Source organism: Branchiostoma lanceolatum, chromosome 14, assembly GCF_035083965.1.
Source record: "Branchiostoma lanceolatum isolate klBraLanc5 chromosome 14, klBraLanc5.hap2, whole genome shotgun sequence".
In the NCBI taxonomy this organism is placed as follows: domain Eukaryota; kingdom Metazoa; phylum Chordata; class Leptocardii; order Amphioxiformes; family Branchiostomatidae; genus Branchiostoma; species Branchiostoma lanceolatum.
The window spans coordinates 4,850,349-4,868,615 of NC_089735.1; the positions used below are offsets into that span (position 1 = coordinate 4,850,349).

Consider the following 18,267-nt stretch of genomic DNA (forward strand, 5'->3'; position numbering starts at 1 on the left):
CAGGGTTGGCTGATAGTTACGGGTTGGCTGCAAAAAGTGTATTATCTAACCCCTCAAAAAGCCGGTTCAGAGCCTGTAGCGGAGGCTACCCCTTTCCGCTAGACGGCGATAGCTGAGCGACCGTGCGGCGACCAAAATTATATTTGTGTGACCCTTGATTTCATGATTGGAATACGATGGAAGCCTCTAGTAGAAAGAGTATGTTAGTTCATGTTATCCTGATTGCAAATTCTTGTATATTTAACAGTGTGATTTAAAACGGACAGCAAACCGCATAAAGCGTTAAAAATCGTTCTTTATCTTTAAACTTTTTGAGCTATCATCATTCTGTGATCTTCGCCGGGTCGTTCAGCAGTCGCAGCCTCTAGCACAAAGAATGTGTCGGCTCATATCGTCCTTATTGCAAATTCTTGTATATATAAACAGGGCAGAATTCTAGGAATGATTTCATGTCAATGTGCAATAAACCGAATAGAGATATCGCCTGTTATCGATGTTGTATTTTTGCTAGAATCGAGGAAGGGAGATACAAAGAAGAGAGAATGAAGAAAGAAATAAGAAGGAGTAAGAATCTGACAAGACACAATATTGTCTGTGAAGAATATTTTCTTTCATACCCTCAAATTCCACTGATATTGCTCAGGGTCGTACACATGCATCTCTACACAGGATATGACGTATGTACTAACAGGATGTGACGTAGCTGTATTGAATAGCCACTGACGTCCGCAGTTTTACAACAATATTAAAGCAAAATACCGTTAAAGTTTGCCTGTGAAAATGATGGAAAAACACAATACAATAGTGTCTGCCTTTGACATAAAAGTTTTACATTTTCAACATGCTCAGCATGCAGCCAGGTTCAATCTTACAGCATGAAATTGAAGTCCTGACAACGACAACTAATACACTAATCATATATCAACATCAAAGTTATCATAACAATTTCTCTGTATAGAGGGGGAAGTAGTAAAATCACGGGGGGTGTAAATTGCACTTTCAATCCGTTTATATACTTTTCATACAATTTTCATAAAACATCTCAGTATTTCATATATATACAGGTACACACGGTCTTCATAATTATAATGTCGAAGGTATCATATTTCATCTTCAACAAAGTTTGCATCCTAAAATTCTAGATTTATATACATACTAAAACGAAATTTCACGTGACCACCAGTTTATAACTTAGAAGTTGCATTCATCCTGAAAGTCGTCAGAGGACGCTACGTTGTCGCTCGCATTGCACTTGTGAACTTGTTTGCAATTACCAAGCCAGGTAAGGCCAGTTCCACCAAGCCTCTCTTCAAATGCCCCTTTTCTCTATCTTTTGCGTTTGAACTTGTACATGTATCAGTGTTTCATCAAAGGTCTCTTTCTGAGAACTTCTCTTACCCACTCCGACTTCTTTCCCTTCTTTCTCACGAAGTATCCAAAGTCGTTGCCATCTATGAGAGATCTAGCATTTCAAGATCATGAAGTAATTGTTACTTGAGGGAAGCCTTCTTTTACAGCTTGGGTAGCAGTCTTGTTAAGCTTACGTCCCTCTCCTTCAGATTGTGGTCGTTCCGCAGCGGTTTGGCCGTATCGCGCGTAACCCCAAGAAGACTAATCTTCTCGGCTTTCGGCAGCACCAAAACATTCGCCTCTCATTTGCCGTACCAAAGTCTGTCTGTCTGTGCCTAGATCCATTTTGCCAGTTCTCTTTTGAAAATCTAACATTTGCTTTGTGAAATGTATTTCAATTTATGTAGAACTATTTCCAACATACATCTAAAGACCTTGTTTAGATATAGATTTAGTTTTATCTTTAATGTTGAACAGATTTTTTCAGATTGATAGCTGGTCTACTTGAATCTTGAGTGAGATACCATTTAAAATGCGCTGTTCAGTGTACCATTAATCTATACCTTCAATAGACCATCGGTGCAAGTCAAAACATGCATTTCGTGATCCTTTGCCACACCAAGGCAAGACAACCCGACTTCCCGACGGGCTCAGGGCCAGCCCTGGCCCGAGCGCCCCCCGTGGTCACTCCGATACCTCCTTACGAGGTTTCTTCGGTAGACACAGCGTGAAACAGTTGGTTGTTCCGCTGCGAGGAAACCCGGCTTTTGAGGGTTGACAGACCCACTGCTCGTCATCTATAGTGTAAGGTAAAGTCATGAGTTTGTTGACCGTGTAGACCGTGTTGCCTATGATGGCGCTCTTGAAGAGACAGCCTCTCCGGTTGATGTAGTGGCCCTTCAGAGAGCTCCACTGGTTGGTCGTGACGTTGAAGCAGTCGATCTCGCAGCGCAGGAAGTCAGCGTCAGGCCCGTTCCTGATGACGTAGAGCACGTCCCTGTGGACACATCGGCACAGAAAATGATTTTCAAAGGAAGGAATTGCTGATATTCTGGTGGATTCCAACTGTAAAGGATACACCAAGTTGAAATTTCGCCCGTCTTCAAGCCACTAACATAGACGACGCTAAGAAAGGCCATAGTCACAGACACATCACCGTGATACACTGACGTAAGACGCTGTGCGTTAGACTGACCTGTAGGACACCATGCAGTGCCCGTAGCTGTACGTTAGACTGACCTGTAGGACACCATGCAGTGCCCGTAGCTGTGCGTTAGACTGACCTGTATGACACCATGCAGTGCCCGTAGCTGTGCGTCCTCCTCAGAGTGGCCTTCATTTCCCACCTGTCTGTCCTCGGACTGTACCTGGCCGCCGGAGTTAAAGATGGGATAGTGTAAGACAATCAGCTGAATAAAAGTTTTATTATATATAAGACGGGAACTATGCGGTCCCAGATGTTTTACTGAGGGATGACTGCGGTGTGAAAGATGTCGTCTAGCTGAGGAATGAAGCCACTCTATTTTATAGTGTGGAACAATAATGTTGCCGTTGACTACATCCGCTAACGACGAAAAAGTAGTCACTTCTGTCCAATTGAGATGAGGAATGTTATCTAAAAAGTAGACTTTCGCCTTATAGTGCACGTCTTAATAACGTGTTTTGCCGTCTGTTTTCTGGAACGTGCTTTTCATTGTGTTCATCACCTTGTCAAACAGAGGCAAAGTGAAACTAAGCCATTTGTCCAATATAGATTAACGTCAGATAGATTGCCTAATCAAGCTTCCATTGGTCATGCCCCTATGAGGAGCCCCAATAGCCCCCGACGTACTACGACAGTGAAAGCTGTGTAACCACAGGCTAACCGTCAGAGAAATAATTCCTAACTGCCGAAAAAAAGACGCACAGCATTAGATTCATACATGTACTTGGAGACTAAGTGGATGTAAAGTACCTGTAGATGTCCGTGGTGTTGGGCGGGTGCCACACGCAGACGTAGATGTGCCCTGCGCACGTCGTGGCGGCGTGGTCGGAGGAGGCGTACGGCAGCGGGCTGACGAAGTCCCAGGTGTCGGTGCGCGGGTTGTACACCTCCACGGTCTGCAGGGCGTAGTCCCCGAACCTCCCGCCGATGGCATACAACTTTCCGTCCAGCGCCACCAGCGAGAACGACTTCCTCTGCTGGTGCATGGGCGTGATCTCGGACCAGGTGTCCGCGGCCGGGTCGTAGCAGAACGCTTTGTCCTGCATGGCAGGGAACTGGCTGATGACCTTATGGAAGTCCGCCTGTCCGCCTGTTATGTACAGTTTGTTGTTGAGTACAGCGATGCCGCTCGATATCGTGCTACAGTCGGACGGGAGAGCCGTCAGCTTCACCCAAGTGTCTTTGTCCTCGTCGAAGTACTGAATGAGTCGGTATTGGTCATCGTACAACGACGTTACGTCGACTGCGTGGGTTCCTACCCCGACCAGGTATCTCCTGAGCTGCCCCTTAAACCTCTCCTGTTGCTCGTACTTCAACTTTCCCAAGACTTCTTCTCCGTTCTTAAAGTGGTCCTTCAGGAAACGATAGGCGCTGTCCTCCAGGTCGCTCACTCCGTACACTTCCGAGTACGTCAGGACCTCCATGCAATTCTCAGTGTCCAGGCGGTACTTGATGTGTTCCATGACCGAGCGCATCTGCAGAAAGCTGGCGTGGGCCAGCAGCGCCTCTATCATAATCTTCTTCACTGACAGCTTCCCCGTGTAGAGGAAGTCCAAGAGAAGCTCGAACACTCTTCCGGAAAACCCTTCTAGATCCACCTCCTCTTGCTTGCACTCTCGCATCCCGGACTCGAACATGGCGCGGAAGTAGTCGCTCTCGGCGGCCAGCAGGTCCTTGTGGGTCCGGAACCGCTGCCGACCCGTGCAGAGCCAGATGTCGGTCCGCCCCAGCCCCAGGTGACTCCCGTCGTACGTTTTGACCAGCGACGACTTGGGCATGTCGGGCTCCTCGTCACTGGAGCTCATGTAGGACTGCCTGGTCAGATGACCGGCCATGGTAGAGGGAAAAACTCCTGCTCGTGGAAATTTGAACTATAACCGGATTCTCCTCTTCGTCTTACTGAAAAACATCAAAAGAAAGACAGTTTGAGGATGACAACTGAAAATGACAGAAGCAAACTACAACGAAAACATAACGATCTCCTATGCGCATATGCATTCACACACAGCCAACCGACCCTCAGGGAAAATCTCCTGCTCGTGGATGGAACTATAACAGGATTGTCCTCTTTGTCTTGCTGAAAAACGTCAAAAGAAAGACAATTTGAGGATGGCAACTGAAAATGACAGAAGCAAATACATTGAAAACATAGATCTCCTATGCGCATATGCATCCACACACAGCCGACCGACCGTCAGGGAAAAACTCCTGCTCGTGGATGGAACTATAACCGTATTCTCCTCTTCGTCTTACTGAAAAACGTCAAAATAAAGGCAGTTTGAGGATGACAACTGAAAATGACAGAAGCAAATACAATGAAAACAGATTTTCTAAGCACCCACACACAACTGACCGACCCTCGCTGATGAGTGAATGGATATCTGATCTCCGTCCACAGAAACACGACAAGTACTTGTCAACAAAGTCTGGCTATGTACCAGCGGCACAGCTGACGACTGCACGACATTCGCTAATCGCCACTATCAAGTAATTACACTCGTATCCGATTTGCCGAAGTGCTACTTAATATGTACCGGTGGGCTAGTCCGGCTATCAGCTTCTTGGCGATCTCAATAGTGATGGTTCTAAGTCCGTTGATCCGCAGGACTGCAGGGCTGACTGGGACCCAAAGTAGGACTCAACTACTATGTAGACTTGTCGCAGTTCTTTTTATATCGCAGGGCACGGAGATGGGCCGACAGAAATAGCAGGGGTATCTATCTGACGTAACACTTGTTTAAACTCTGACAGCGCAGCCGGTTTTAACCTTCTCCCTGATGCCTAACTCTAACGTTATATAACTAATAGAGAATGTGGTGCCAAACGGCTACTTCAGTGTGATTAAGGTTAAGCCGGCGTCCAATGGTGTTTATATGGCGTCATTTGTGGGTATTTGCCAAGGGCTGAAAGCCACATACATGCAATTTACAGAAATCAAGATAGTAATTAGATTGTTTTGGAAATACTAGTTTAAAGTATAAGATATTCCTGTGCTGTTAGAATGGCGGCCAAAAGGGTTCGTAACGGGTTCTTCGACGCCACACATTCGGACAGATGCCAACCTCACCACGTAGCAAACGCTCACCATATTTGTTGTGTTTGTTTTTGTTTTGCGTCCCTGTAAGAAGGTCAACGCTGCACAACATCATGTACAGTCCACGTGACTTGTCAAACAACAACATCGAGGGGCGAGACACAACAGCGAGCCAGATATGGCGGGAATGACAGTGATGGGGTGCTACATTCCCAGCGAATGTTTCACACTTGTTAGTACTCCCTCCATGCACGTTCTCATCAAATGATTTATTATTTTTTTTCCACCGAGCTTTATTCATACTCAACATTTCTCTGGAAGATGTTGAGAGCATATCATGATATGTGTTTTGTATATACCACGCCGAGTGTGATCAAACCGCTCAACGCTTCAAGTCTGCCACTAGGCACTTTGAACTAATATTTCGCTTTAAACTTTGAACCAACATTGTCACTGAATCTAGACACTATACTCTTCTTTTGAACAATGGCGAAAGGAAATACGGTGGCCCATATCCTTCGAAAAACAAGAATATACAAATTGAGCCCAAAACGATCTATGAATTGTGATTCAGAGTATACATCACTTCTGCAATGAATCAAAAACTAGCTGACAACAGATCGACATCACCTGCTTTTTTGATACGGGGTCATAACGTTATATACCAAACGGGTTACGCGATGTCTGTTTTGGGTCGAAATGGCGGTTGTGACAATTTATCATCACTGCGCAGCTCATTACGTGTTCTGGGTTTAATGTGTGACGTTCGGTGTTGTTTTGAAGGACGTCTGTCATGTAGTATATGTTGCATACATTGCCTTTTCCTAAAGCTTGAACGTTCACTTCGGTTTGAACGGGGAGAATGAATGATCTCTAAACATCTTACCCTGTTTCTGTAAACACTATAAGATACAACCATGGCTTTAGACAGATTTTCTATAGATCAATTTTTGTGTGTTGAAAATTAACATGGCCAGAAAACTAGTGTGCCCCCCCCCCCTTCATCAAGGTTGTATGATGCAAGAGGAGATTCTATATTCATCGGTTATAGTCATCGAGTGTGCTGGAACTGGCTAGATGAAGTTTTGGAAGAAAATTTCGAGTTGATAAATCATATTGCAACTCGACTCATCCCGACATCAGAGGTCATCGAAATTTTGGGGAACTGGTCTCCAAGCAGATGTTGGGGTAAAAAGCTGGCAGGTTTTCTGACCGACCGACTTTGTTGACAGTCCTCTAGTAAGAGGGTAGTCTCTACAAGGCCCTGCGGATGGCTGGAAAAATAGTACAAATTGGCCAAATACAGTGAATGGTATGCTATTAACGGAGTCGGCTACGGATAGAGGGTCCAATAAACTGTAACTTCTATAGCGGACTAACTTCTCTGGCATCTTATTCGTCTATTTGGCCAATTTCTACGATTTTTCTAGCGACCTGTGGAGCCTGGTGGAAGCTAGTAAGAGGATGGGTGGGAACCAATCTTGATGTCGCGATGTTGGCCAACCAGATCCTCAAGAGAGACCTTATCAGAAATACACCACAATGTCATGTGAGTGTAAGAGAAAGTCAACATCACATCTTATGACAGACTGTCTTCATCATAACAATGTACGTCAGAGGTAGTGATTGAGAACGTTTGGCATGAGCTTGGCTTCTCCTTGAGTCCTCAGCTGTTACTGACGCTCGGTTGTCCGTCAACTTGTCGGGTCACCAACTGAACGGAGACTGCTCAGGGTTGATTTATTGCTATTGACATATTCTGTTTATTTTGTGCCAGTGATATTATTCCGTTTCATTCATACCGGTTGGTCTTTTTATCTATGTGTTTTTCACTTTCACTCATGATTCAGCTTCGTGAAAACAAACATTAGTCCTATAATTTATAGGACTGATTTTGGTTTACACGAATTAAGCTGAATCATGAGTCCCTTACGTTTGCATGTTCGCTTCGCTTTAATTACGATATTACGTTTTTGTCCCCTTCAGTGCATGTTTCCATGTACATGTAAATGTACATGTCCTTTGGGTATCACAGAGGAAAATTTTGAGAGTCTACGAAAGGATAGAAACGAATACGCAGCACCTGATAATCCCGCTTCGGCTTGTGTTTACAATTTTGAGCTTTGTGAATCGACGCGTCTTAAGCTTAAGATACCTCTTTTGTTTAGAGACCGGAAGGGGTCTGCGTCGATTTTAGCTTCGAAATGATCTCGTTTGACCTTGGAGTTTTGTGTCTGCCCTGTGCTCGCATTTCTACGGACTTTGTTTTCAATCCTGTTTGCTCATATATAGGCACGCGGGACCCGGTCGATCACGTAGCACCTCACAGCTGTCATTGGAAGGGAGCCTTCCTCCTACTGACTTCTACAGAAACAGAAACATTATGAGCACCAGTGGCGCCCAGAACAGAAAACGCACGCCATGAGACAGTCCTGAAAAACACTGTGAAAACAGTGACGTTCAAAAAGACGAGTCACACATTTGCTAGGAGAATGCTACAGACACAGCAGGTGCAGACGTATGGTCCGAAGGAAAGATGTCGTGATATTTTCTCCAGACCTCCCCAAACTGGCAACGGCTCAAATGTGGGGAGTAGCTCACGGTACGTTCGGTAAAAGTCAATGTGAGGAACAAAAGGATCACCAGTTGTCCTGCCTTCATTCATGAAGTATACCAGCGTTAATCAAAAAAGTTGCGTAAGCCCTGATGTAGGTAAGTTTTGCACCTCAAGCGTTTGTCGCTGTAACGTTATATATGAAAAGCTGTTGACTACTGAAGACGACCCCGCACTATTACGTCGTTGTTCGCATGCAAAATGTCTGGGACTCAATGATGGAGATAACCGAACGGAAGCTGCGTGGCTCTATTATGTCTGTTGGGAGGCTGTCCCAAATCATAGGAGCAGCCGAAAGTGGCGCCCTTCATTTTGACTGGTCCCTGGCGAACTTGTTCGCATCACGAGAGGGAATGGTGGAAGTATGTCAGGCGTCTCAGGACCGCAGCCGGCCTGGTACATCCCGTTTATGGCGCGCCTCACAACAGACTCTTACTGTTAAACGTTCTAACATGCAGACAGACCCGAAACAACGCATTGGAGATGCTGCTCATGCATGATATCAGGACTTCATGATCCTTCATGTCCTAAAGTCATAGTGGAATCTTATCTCTGCTGAAAATGGCCGACAAAGAAATATCTATGTGGATCCAATCCCATTGACAGGACCTGACAGAACATCTATGTTGATATAACGATTAGCGTTGTGGTAAACCACTTCCCACTCACCTTGTCAATGGATGTGGTTCGACGATGCTTGTGTATCATGAGAGCACAAACATATAAACAGTCTCCTTTATATCATCCCGGCCGAGCACCACGAGTTTTAGTCACGCACCGGGAGTGGTAAACAACAGGGAGACCGGCTGCCCGATTTTTGACGTATTTTTGGGTGTTGGAACATGGTTTCTAAAATTAGCGCGCAGCCGGCTTGTCAACCGATCCCGCTGAGGAATGCCCCCTCTGCCAGGCGGTGACGAGAAGACCGCGTGTGCGCAGCGATTCGCCGGGTCGCCAGGCTAGTTCCTGGAAAAGTGCGCGCGGACTCGAATTTCTTACCTTCTAAAGCAATACGAGTCTTTACGGACCCGCTCAAGTTCGAAAGTGTTTGTCCGAGACGCGGTCTCGTAATATTTGCACATGCCTAGTCTGTGCAGTTCAAAAGACATTTGCTAGGTGGCAATCTACAACGACTCGAACAGAGCCACTTTCAGCTTTGGTTAAAGATATATCCGTTTGTTTAGCAAACAAAGGATAACCTGCATACGATATACCCTATACTATGTCCTTATAATGTTCAAGAGAGATTTCGTCGTAACCAGAGTCACGGAACTGATGACCCTTAAAAGTGACGCTATGTTTATGAAATGAAGCCAGTGGAAATAACAACATAAGTTATAAACAAGTGAAATACAAGAGGCGAGTGGAACACAAGCACAAACATGTCAAAACAAGTGTTGTTTTTCGGACTGTGTTTTTTTCAGTCAATCTCATCGATGAGAACTTGTGACATGTGACGTCCATATTTTCAACATATGTAATTTGAGCGGATGAGATCATCAATGAATCTAAACCATGTAAATGACTTCTTTTATGGCTACTCTATGAGAAACTGTTAAAATGCCTTGGGGTAAATGTTGGAGAATTTTACATTTTTGACACCTGTAACTTTGAGGTTATATCAGTGGAGATATATTATGCACAATTTGGCCCAAATCTCCATAGTTAATGAAATACAAAATTGTTGACAAAGGTCAAGGTTGTGGAACTTGTTTTTTTATATATTGAATGGATACTGATATATCACACAGTACAACAATGTGTGGATAGGCAGACCATATAAAATTACTAAAAGTCACATTTACAATCATTTTGTCCACATTTCCACAAGAAAACTAGCCTTTATGTCTGAAAGAAAACACGTTTTCAGACAATCATCATTAAAAATGCATATCTTTTAGTAAAATATAGTGTAGCATTAAACCATAAGGTAGAGAAAATGCATTACCCATGTATTTCTATCATCATCATCATCACCATTATTATTACTGCTTGTTCAAATGGCAGACATTTTAGGATGACCACTTCAAATTGTAGCTCATAGCATCAAATTGTGGCAGACTTTTTTTATATCAACAATTTCTGTTTTTTACTAAACTTCTTACTCCTTCAGACATATTTTCACTCCATCTATTCTATTTGACAGAAGTTGTAGTAGAATCTGTGACAGATTATTCACTTTATACAATTACCCATGTTAAAGATTGTAGAAAAAATATTTCAACTGCATTTGCCAACAGGAGAAAAGAGATTAACTGTATATAGGGTTTTAAAAAATCCACAGAATCATAGCAATAACAGATATTACAAAACATGGATCTTGGCTACAACTGTTACCTGAAATGATAACTACCATATATTTTCATAAGCTACACTGACAGAAAACATCAGGGATAATATGCAACACTGAAGACACTCAAGCATACTTCTGGTGAATGCCACAAAATACACACATACCAGTAAGAATGAACATTTCTTTGGCCCGAATCCACTTAATAATATATGTTATTAGATACTAGAGACTTTGCTTCAGATTTGATTGGTAGGTACAGTAATATCTAGTGATTCTTCAGTCACCTGAAAATCATCTATCAAATAGCGCCTTGATAATATTAAATGCTTCTTGAGCATCCAAAGCACACTTGTGGCTAAGACAGTGAATGTAGCCCAACTAAATAGAGAAATACAGTACAAAGTAAATGAGTATTACAAAGAAATGCACAAAAGATACACATTGTGCAGGTATCATATTCTGGTATACCACAGGCTTAGACATGTAAAAAACAAAACCTAATATTTTAGGACATTAGATAATATTCACCTGATGACACCCACACAGGATATGTAGTTCCTGTGTATTTTGTTGTATTCCTCTATTTCCTTTGTATCTTCTATTTAGTTCGACATAAATGACAACTTATTTGGTCCTCACAATTTCATCAGCATTACACATACACTTGTCTGGTAATTGTATTCATTATCTCATTATGAAAAATACAATTCAAATTCTTAAATGTATCTAAATTACATATCAAGCTTCATTTTGGTCATACAATCTTAAGATTATAAAATAGTCTGATATAAACTAAAGAAATCTTGTCAAAGTTCTAAAAATATTATATCTAGATTAACAGAGGCAAAAACAGCCATCAAGATTATCAAATAAAGTAGCAAATCAAGTATATCTCATATTAGTCATACAACAAGTTAAGTCATACATTTTTGGTTTCTTGAATATAATCTTATATAATTCTCATAAACTTGCTGCATTTTAGGATAATTTCTTCTTTTACTCTTTTGGAACCCTATGTAATAGATAAATACAACTTGTGGTTAATTTCAGGTCCAAAAGTTATATCTATTGCCTGTCCCTTTCAGTTTTTCAGCAGCTAATCCTGACTACTTTCTGATTGTCTCAAGACATTCCAGCAGTGTCCTTGACCTTTTGACCTTTGTGTCTAAGACATCCACCAAGTACAGATGAAATTTAATTTATTTATTTATTTTTAAAAAATTTCTTAAAAACCTTTACAAACTTAACACACACTACGTTTTTTTAGATAATCTCAAACAATACCAAATAGGAATTCACTACCCAAACAGAAAAAAAGGACTGCATTTCCAGTTGCTGAGGCTTATGATTTAGGTGGACCCTTTTGATTCAGCAAAAGTAACTGACTCACCAACATATATGTATCTAATTCTTCGCTAAAGCTTAGGTTTTCTCCATTTGTTGTTATGCTAATACCAACTTTTTCTGACTTCTGGAAATGTGATGTCAGCAATGAAGCGGCTCTAAGGTACTGGGAAGTTTGCACCAGCCTCGTCCGGATTGAGACCAATTGACCCATTTCTGATGTCACACTTCTGGGAGGTTAGATATTTTCTCTACCAATATGGATCATCTTATTGACCCTGGTATCCAAACCTATTATAGCTCCCGAGTCTCCTCTTCGTAGCAAATATCAGAGGAGACTCGGGAGCTATAATAGGTTTAGATACCAGGCTAGATGAAAGCTTTCCTGCTGCTGACTCGCTGCCTCATGTAGCATCCCTGTACTCAGCCTCCAGATCGGTGGCCTGTGTGAGGAAGGTGGAGACCGTGGAGCCGGTACTGATGTGGGGCGTGCTGGGAACCAACACCTGCAACAGAAGGCACATCAACACAGTTAGTAGTCCACTGTGTTCTGCTGCTGCAGTAGTTGACACCTTGCAGCTGCAATCAGTCCTTCTTCAACTCTCTCCACTTTGTCCGGTTCGCTGCAAGCTCCCTTAATAGCTCCTGCAGATTTCTTTCTGACCGCAATGATTCTTTCCTTCAGATCCGCCCTCAGTAAAGTCAGTAAGTTTTTGCAGTGTCTACCTTTTCTGGATAGACTCAACACAATTAGCCTGGTCATTATTTGAGATTGTTGTTCACCTGGCGACACATAGGTCGGCAAGTTTCCTTGTTTCTGTCAATAGCAGGGTATTTTTTTACAGGGATGGGTTGCTAGCCCTTTATCCCCCATTTTACGTCCCTTCCGAAAGATGGGTGTAGCCTCAACTAAGATACCCTTCCCAAGTTTAATTAAACTGGGAACTGGGAAACCCCTGTTCTAAATTAATTTAGAACAGGGGTTTCCCAGTTACCAACTGATTAGAACCAGGAGCTCAACTCTGAGGCTGCTACCAGTTGAGCTACAGGCACATCCCTTCTTTGGACTCAGAAAAAGCAAACGGGAGACCCCTAGACATTAAGGTCAGTCTTCACCCCAAAACACCGTCGAGTTTACAAACCAACTCTCGATGTGTCATAGAAAAAGTGACCCACCTTCTTGTAACCAGGACAAGGGTGCAGTCGCCCAAAGTCACACGAGTGACAGGAGTGAACGTTCCGAGTGCGCAAGCGGGGACCAGACTGTCGGGGGCCAATACTGCCTTCTGTGGGAAACACCTACAAGAACAAGGACATTTCTTTTCTTTATCCATTCAGTGCTCACAGAAATTAAAATTCAGTTATAATCACTACTCAGGCACCAAGATGTCGGTGTTATATAAGCCCATATAAGCAGCAGTCGCTGGGTGTAAAAGATACAAAATACAGATTCGTTTAACCATCCATCCATTCATTTATTTATCCTGATCCATACAGGGCTTAATCTAAACAGGGGAACGGGTGCTTCCACACCGTGGAAGGGGGGAATCTACACCATCCCCCTGTTTAGTTGCTCTGCTCCCTTGCGATGTTTCCCCTTGCAACGTTTTCCTAGAACTATCCATTTCTTCATCCAATCTACATAACAGGACTAGGACGATGCCCTGACCTGTACATTGTTGCAGTTGTGGCAGTCGGCAGGCTTGTTGTACTGGGCCCATCCTGTGAAGGTGTTGCCGCAGTGCTGGCAGGTAAACTTGCCGATGCCGTACTCCATGTCCTTGGGAATGGGATCATACTTCACTTCGCACTTGTTACACCTAGATGTGTTAAAGATATCGGGTGATTTATTTGAAGCTGACATGCCCAAATGAGAAGAAGGTAGGTCATGAGTTCTATCCCCAGCCGAGTCATACCACTTTAAAAATGGTACATACTGCTTTCTCTGCTTAGCACTCAGCATTTGGGAAAGAGTATTGCAGTTACACACCACTGCCAGTGAACTAGCCCCCTGCTGTAGTGATTGCACAAAGTTGTGTGGCCCAAGGGCTATTGAAATGGAGAAGGGAGCCACCCTATGCACCATCTAGTGAGGGAAGGACTTTAACTTTAAAAAATGAGTTGGAGGGGGGTTCCTGACAACTCCTGACACTAAATTCAGTAGGATCGCCATTGCATTATACTAAATTCAGGAAGTCAATTATGCAAAATATGGCCATTTCGCTACAAATCTAATGCAGGAATACAAAAAGTTTTCCCTACAACTTACGTTACATCAAAACAATCTGCCAATGCCTTAAGGAAAAGGAACATATGAACCACCCCTGGAATGAATATGGATCTCCTCATAAAAGTTTCTACAGTAATAAGGACTTCTAGTTACGGACCAAATCCTTCAGTCACAGGCCAACTGTGTGAGTAGAGTAGACATGAACTAGGATCCATTGTCAATAATGGCTGACATAGACATAACACAGCTTGTTCAAAAGATAGTCAGTGAGAACACCTGCCTGGACACTGGCTTGTGCTGGAACACCCTTTTCCACCACGTGCTGTCGCACGGCGCACAGCCGAACTGTCTCCGCTCCGCCAGCTCCTTGTCGTGTCTCCTCAGGTTCTCCACGGTCAGCGCTGAGACTCCCTCGGGGAGGTCTGCGCTCGCTTGTCGTCTCTCCTGAAGTCAGCAAAGCAAATTTAAAGTTAGTTAAGTTAAAATCCTCCCGCACCAATATTGATGTATAGGGCGGTGCCCATCTCGTTTCATAGCCCTGGGCCACACTGTGGTGCAAACACTGTAGCAGGGGGCTAGTCCACTGGCAGTGGAGTGTGTTTCACTTCCATACTGTTTCATAAGTATGTACCATTTTTATAAAGTCTTTGGTATGTCAATGCGCCTCTTGTCCAGAGGTGTCCTACCTGGGGCTTGTACCCCAGTCCTTCTGGTCCAAGTAATTTGAACCAGATGTGGTGAGAGACAGAAGCCCAGACCACTACACCACAGGGACACCCCAAATTTAAAGTATTATGATGCATATGCCAATGCTGAGATTGGCTATGTGTCTGAATCTGCCTGTACAGAGTGCCAAGACCACCTGCAGCTATGGCAGGGAGTAAAGATCTTATATCAGCACAGCAAGGCTCAGTCTTGTCATCGTGATACCTTCTTTACTCAAACATTACAGAAGAAAAAAATATCATCCAGCAACGAGAAAACTAGTCTGAAACTTGCAGGCGATATGTATTTCTGGGTTAACAAATAAACAAACAAACTCCGCTGTCCAAGGCTGTCATGGGGATCGGCGGATGTTGGGCGGGCCGCTATAGGTGTGACTTAATCAGGGTACAAGAAAACTGACTCCTCCAACATTGATAAACTTCACGTTGATATTGTGCAATTATGTGTTGGTAGCAACCATTAAACGCTGATCAAATTGAATTTGAAAAGACACAGGGATTCAAAAAACCTGCTCAACTTTCTATGACATGTGTATGTCTGTATCCCAATCTGTAGTCTTTTTTGTTCAAAAAAAGAGACACAAGCAAATCATTTTGTCCACCCTATCACAATACAACCTTGTGTGCTCCACCCCTGAGGTCTTACCAAAAAAGTATTCAGATGATATTTGCTTGTACTTACCTGGGTCAGTCGGCGCTGAAGAATGGCAATGGCAATTTCCACATCGGTTGCTCTACCACGAATGAGGAAGTACAGAGTACCATTTGGGCGCTCCTAGATAAATGGACATATATCAATCTCCAAGCAGATCTATCGGTGACAAGACAATATCCATGGGCCGAAACAGTATCCAACCAGCCATCCATGGATACTGTCTTGTCACTGATAGATCTTCTTTCAGATTAGATGTTTATGACCTCTCAACAATTCATTATGATCTATCAAAATCTTTTTTTACTGCAATGTGCATTGTGTTCCTTTCCCCTAGTTGCAATTCCATACAACAAAAAGCAAACTCTATCTAGGCTGCAGTGCCTTGATATTGCTAGTTTTCTTGCTTGCTGATTACAAAGTCAGTTTTCTGATTGCTACACCATTCTGACACCTGCCCCAGTTTCCTTATATTGCTGCCGACACAGCAACCAGAGCAAAGGATGTAATCAGCATGTTGTCGACACAAACATGCTGCCCACAGAGACTACTATGGGGGGAGAAGTCGCACTGTCAAATCAAGTCAAGTCAAACTGTCAAAGCCTTTATTTTCTTTCGAATGCTTGTTTGGCCACATGGCCACTTTTCAAGGAGGTCAAAGTGGAGGGGGAGGAGTCACAGATAAAAGAGTACAAAAGAAACTTTACATGAACTATATCAACACAATCATAAATAACAAGTCGAAATAAATAGATAAATAAGGCATGAGGGAGGGTCTGCATTGGGGGTTACAACAACAGTTCCAACAACGCTTTGCACTGAATACAGGCGAACCCCCTACGTATTACGCTAAAATCACTAATTACATGAATAAGACAACTCCGAATTACGGGAAATAAAAAAACTGCCTATGCCTCACGTAAAAGAACATGTAGACCATCATGAGAGTTGTGTATTGGAGGACTGAAAGCCGCCTGCTATGTATAAGAAATATGAAGTTGATAACCTAGTTAATTGTTTTTTATTGGCAGAAAAACTTAACATTACATAATCGAGAAGACATCTAAAAAAAGAAGATAATTCATTTCCTCATCAATATCTTTGGTAGTAATGTTTACTTCAGAAGTAGAAGTTAAGACAACTGCAACAATTTGCAACTTATCTACTTTAAAACAATGTACAGTTATTGCTAAATAGTAAAAGAGTGGCTTCTGTACCTGAATCTCCATGTTTGCGATGTTGTGCTTGATCTTGATTTCTCTACAGATCGCTCGGATCTTGTCAATTGCTCTAAGGTCAGTATATCTCTTACATTCCTGGGCAATATAAAATGCCTGAAAGACAAGTATGAGAAGTGAGCAATCTTGTTTATACCTTCATACCTTGATACCGCATGCAGGATAGAAGGCGTCCGCCTGTTGTGTCCTGATCTTGACTCCTTCAAACTGCGTACTTGCGCTCTTCCCAGTGCTCATCTAGCCTAGTTTTAAACTGGTTTACGCTCTCTGCAGCAATCACTTTAGCAGGTAAGGAATTCCAGCTGTTAACAGCTCTGACACTAAAAGTTTGACTTCTCACCCTAGTCCTAGCCAGTGGGACTTTTAGCTTGAGGTCATGGCCTCTTGTTACCTTCTAGACAACAGGGGTGAAGAAACTGCGGACTAGAGCCCTTTCAAGACCTTTCAAGAACCCTTAACGTTTATATCTATATCTTGTTTATATCCCTGCATACATAGTACAATTAGTTCTTGCATTAAGGCAAAATATCATCAGTTGTCAAGCAGAGGCAATGTCAAGTACATCTTGTTGATTGAAAACTATCATATTCACCCTTTCAATCTCAGCATTTGCAGGTTGTGCCATGTTGTTATTTCCTACACAAACAACAAAATAAAAACATTAAGACCAAAATGACATTATTATTTCAACGCTCATCTATCAAATATGTAACGTTAGTTATTTTATATCGCATAACATGTCAATCAATTCCAACTGGCCACGTGATCAGAACTCGCTTGGGAATAACAGGAATAAAGCGTGCCAAAGTTCAGCTCTTTTGCAAAACGTATAAACAAATGTTCAGACTAGTCAAATGTGTGACTATCCAATCAGTGATAATTGATGTATGTACTGTTAGCACACCCGCTGTATATTGTTTGCGCAAGGAGATTAACGTTATATGTGTGTGTGTTGTTTGTTTGTTTGTTTGTTTGTTTGCGTTACGTTATGTGCACAATTAAGATCATATCCATATGGAACGCTCACCTACCTTCTACCTGCTCTATCCCTAACTCGACGCGCTATTTCTTCTCAAGAATAACCTCTTCCTTACTGTGAGACGATCCGGCAGAATCAGACTGAGAAGGTTTCTTTGGTTGACCTGCAGCGAGGAAGACACACAAACTTCCTGCCTCCGATGTGTCTTTTGGTGAGCTGGCGACCTTTCACACCTGCGCCGTGCGCAAAGGGTCAGAGGACGTTGACCTTGACTTTAGGATCATGGTGTTTGTTTTATAAAGGAAGAAACCACGAAAGGAAATAAAGGGGAATAATGTAACGTTACAACCACACGATGGCGCCGACCTTTGCATAAAAGCTTCATTTTTCCCTTCCCAATATTTCCCTTCACCAAGTAACGATAAATGTTTGGAAGGAAGATGGTGTTTTTCCCGCAGTTGTCACTTTTTATTGAAAGGATTATGTGTCATCACGAATGGGCAAATTGGAGGATGTTACGCACCCCCTCCCTACATCTGCTTTGAGTTCAACGTTAATAGGTTGACGCAAGGAAGCGAACTTTGTTCCCAAGGACGGGCCAATG

At 42.9% G+C, this 18,267-nt stretch overlaps 2 protein-coding genes across 5 annotated transcripts; both read right to left on the reverse strand.

The window, feature by feature from the left end:
* Positions 1-588: 588 nt before the first annotated feature.
* Positions 589-9,009, reverse strand: LOC136448470 (kelch repeat and BTB domain-containing protein 13-like). 3 transcript variants are annotated; one of them, XM_066448037.1, is made up of 4 exons: positions 8,872-9,009; positions 3,305-4,453; positions 2,634-2,717; positions 589-2,347 (listed from the first exon to the last, which is right to left on the reverse strand). In XM_066448037.1, exons 2-4 carry the CDS (start codon positions 4,387-4,389, stop codon positions 2,035-2,037), a joined length of 1,482 nt encoding a protein of 493 aa, XP_066304134.1. In that variant the 5' UTR covers positions 4,390-4,453; positions 8,872-9,009; the 3' UTR covers positions 589-2,034. The 3 variants fall into 3 exon arrangements, with proteins under 3 accessions (XP_066304134.1, XP_066304135.1, XP_066304136.1); XM_066448038.1 differs by lacking the exon at positions 8,872-9,009 and adding an exon at positions 5,089-5,209; XM_066448039.1 differs by lacking the exon at positions 8,872-9,009 and adding an exon at positions 4,897-5,072.
* Positions 9,010-9,898: 889 nt separating this feature from the next.
* LOC136448457 (shiftless antiviral inhibitor of ribosomal frameshifting protein-like) lies at positions 9,899-17,942 on the reverse strand. 2 transcript variants are annotated; one of them, XM_066448023.1, is made up of 8 exons: positions 17,779-17,942; positions 17,277-17,320; positions 16,664-16,780; positions 15,477-15,569; positions 14,350-14,513; positions 13,509-13,659; positions 13,016-13,138; positions 9,899-12,345 (listed from the first exon to the last, which is right to left on the reverse strand). In XM_066448023.1, exons 2-8 carry the CDS (start codon positions 17,307-17,309, stop codon positions 12,244-12,246), a joined length of 783 nt encoding a protein of 260 aa, XP_066304120.1. In that variant the 5' UTR covers positions 17,310-17,320; positions 17,779-17,942; the 3' UTR covers positions 9,899-12,243. The 2 variants fall into 2 exon arrangements, with proteins under 2 accessions (XP_066304120.1, XP_066304119.1); XM_066448022.1 differs by having other exon boundaries at positions 17,716-17,939.
* Between the last annotated feature and the right edge of the window lie 325 nt (positions 17,943-18,267).

Excerpts from the sequence above, each read along its gene's own strand:
- LOC136448457 (XM_066448023.1), bottom strand. The coding sequence starts at position 17,309 with ATGGCACAACCTGCAAATGCTGAGATTGAAAGG. Across the intron at positions 13,660-14,349 it reads CAGCACAAGCCAGTGTCCAG|GTGTAACAAGTGCGAAGTGA; the intron begins GCAGGTGTTCTC and ends TAACACATCTAG. Across the intron at positions 13,139-13,508 it reads ACAACTGCAACAATGTACAG|GTGTTTCCCACAGAAGGCAG; the intron begins GTCAGGGCATCG and ends TTGTTCTTGTAG.
- LOC136448470 (XM_066448037.1), bottom strand. The coding sequence starts at position 4,389 with ATGGCCGGTCATCTGACCAGGCAGTCCTACATGAGCTCCAGTGACGAG. Across the intron at positions 2,718-3,304 it reads AACACCACGGACATCTACAG|GTACAGTCCGAGGACAGACA; the intron begins GTACTTTACATC and ends TCCGGCGGCCAG. Across the intron at positions 2,348-2,633 it reads CACTGCATGGTGTCATACAG|GGACGTGCTCTACGTCATCA; the intron begins GTCAGTCTAACG and ends ATGTGTCCACAG.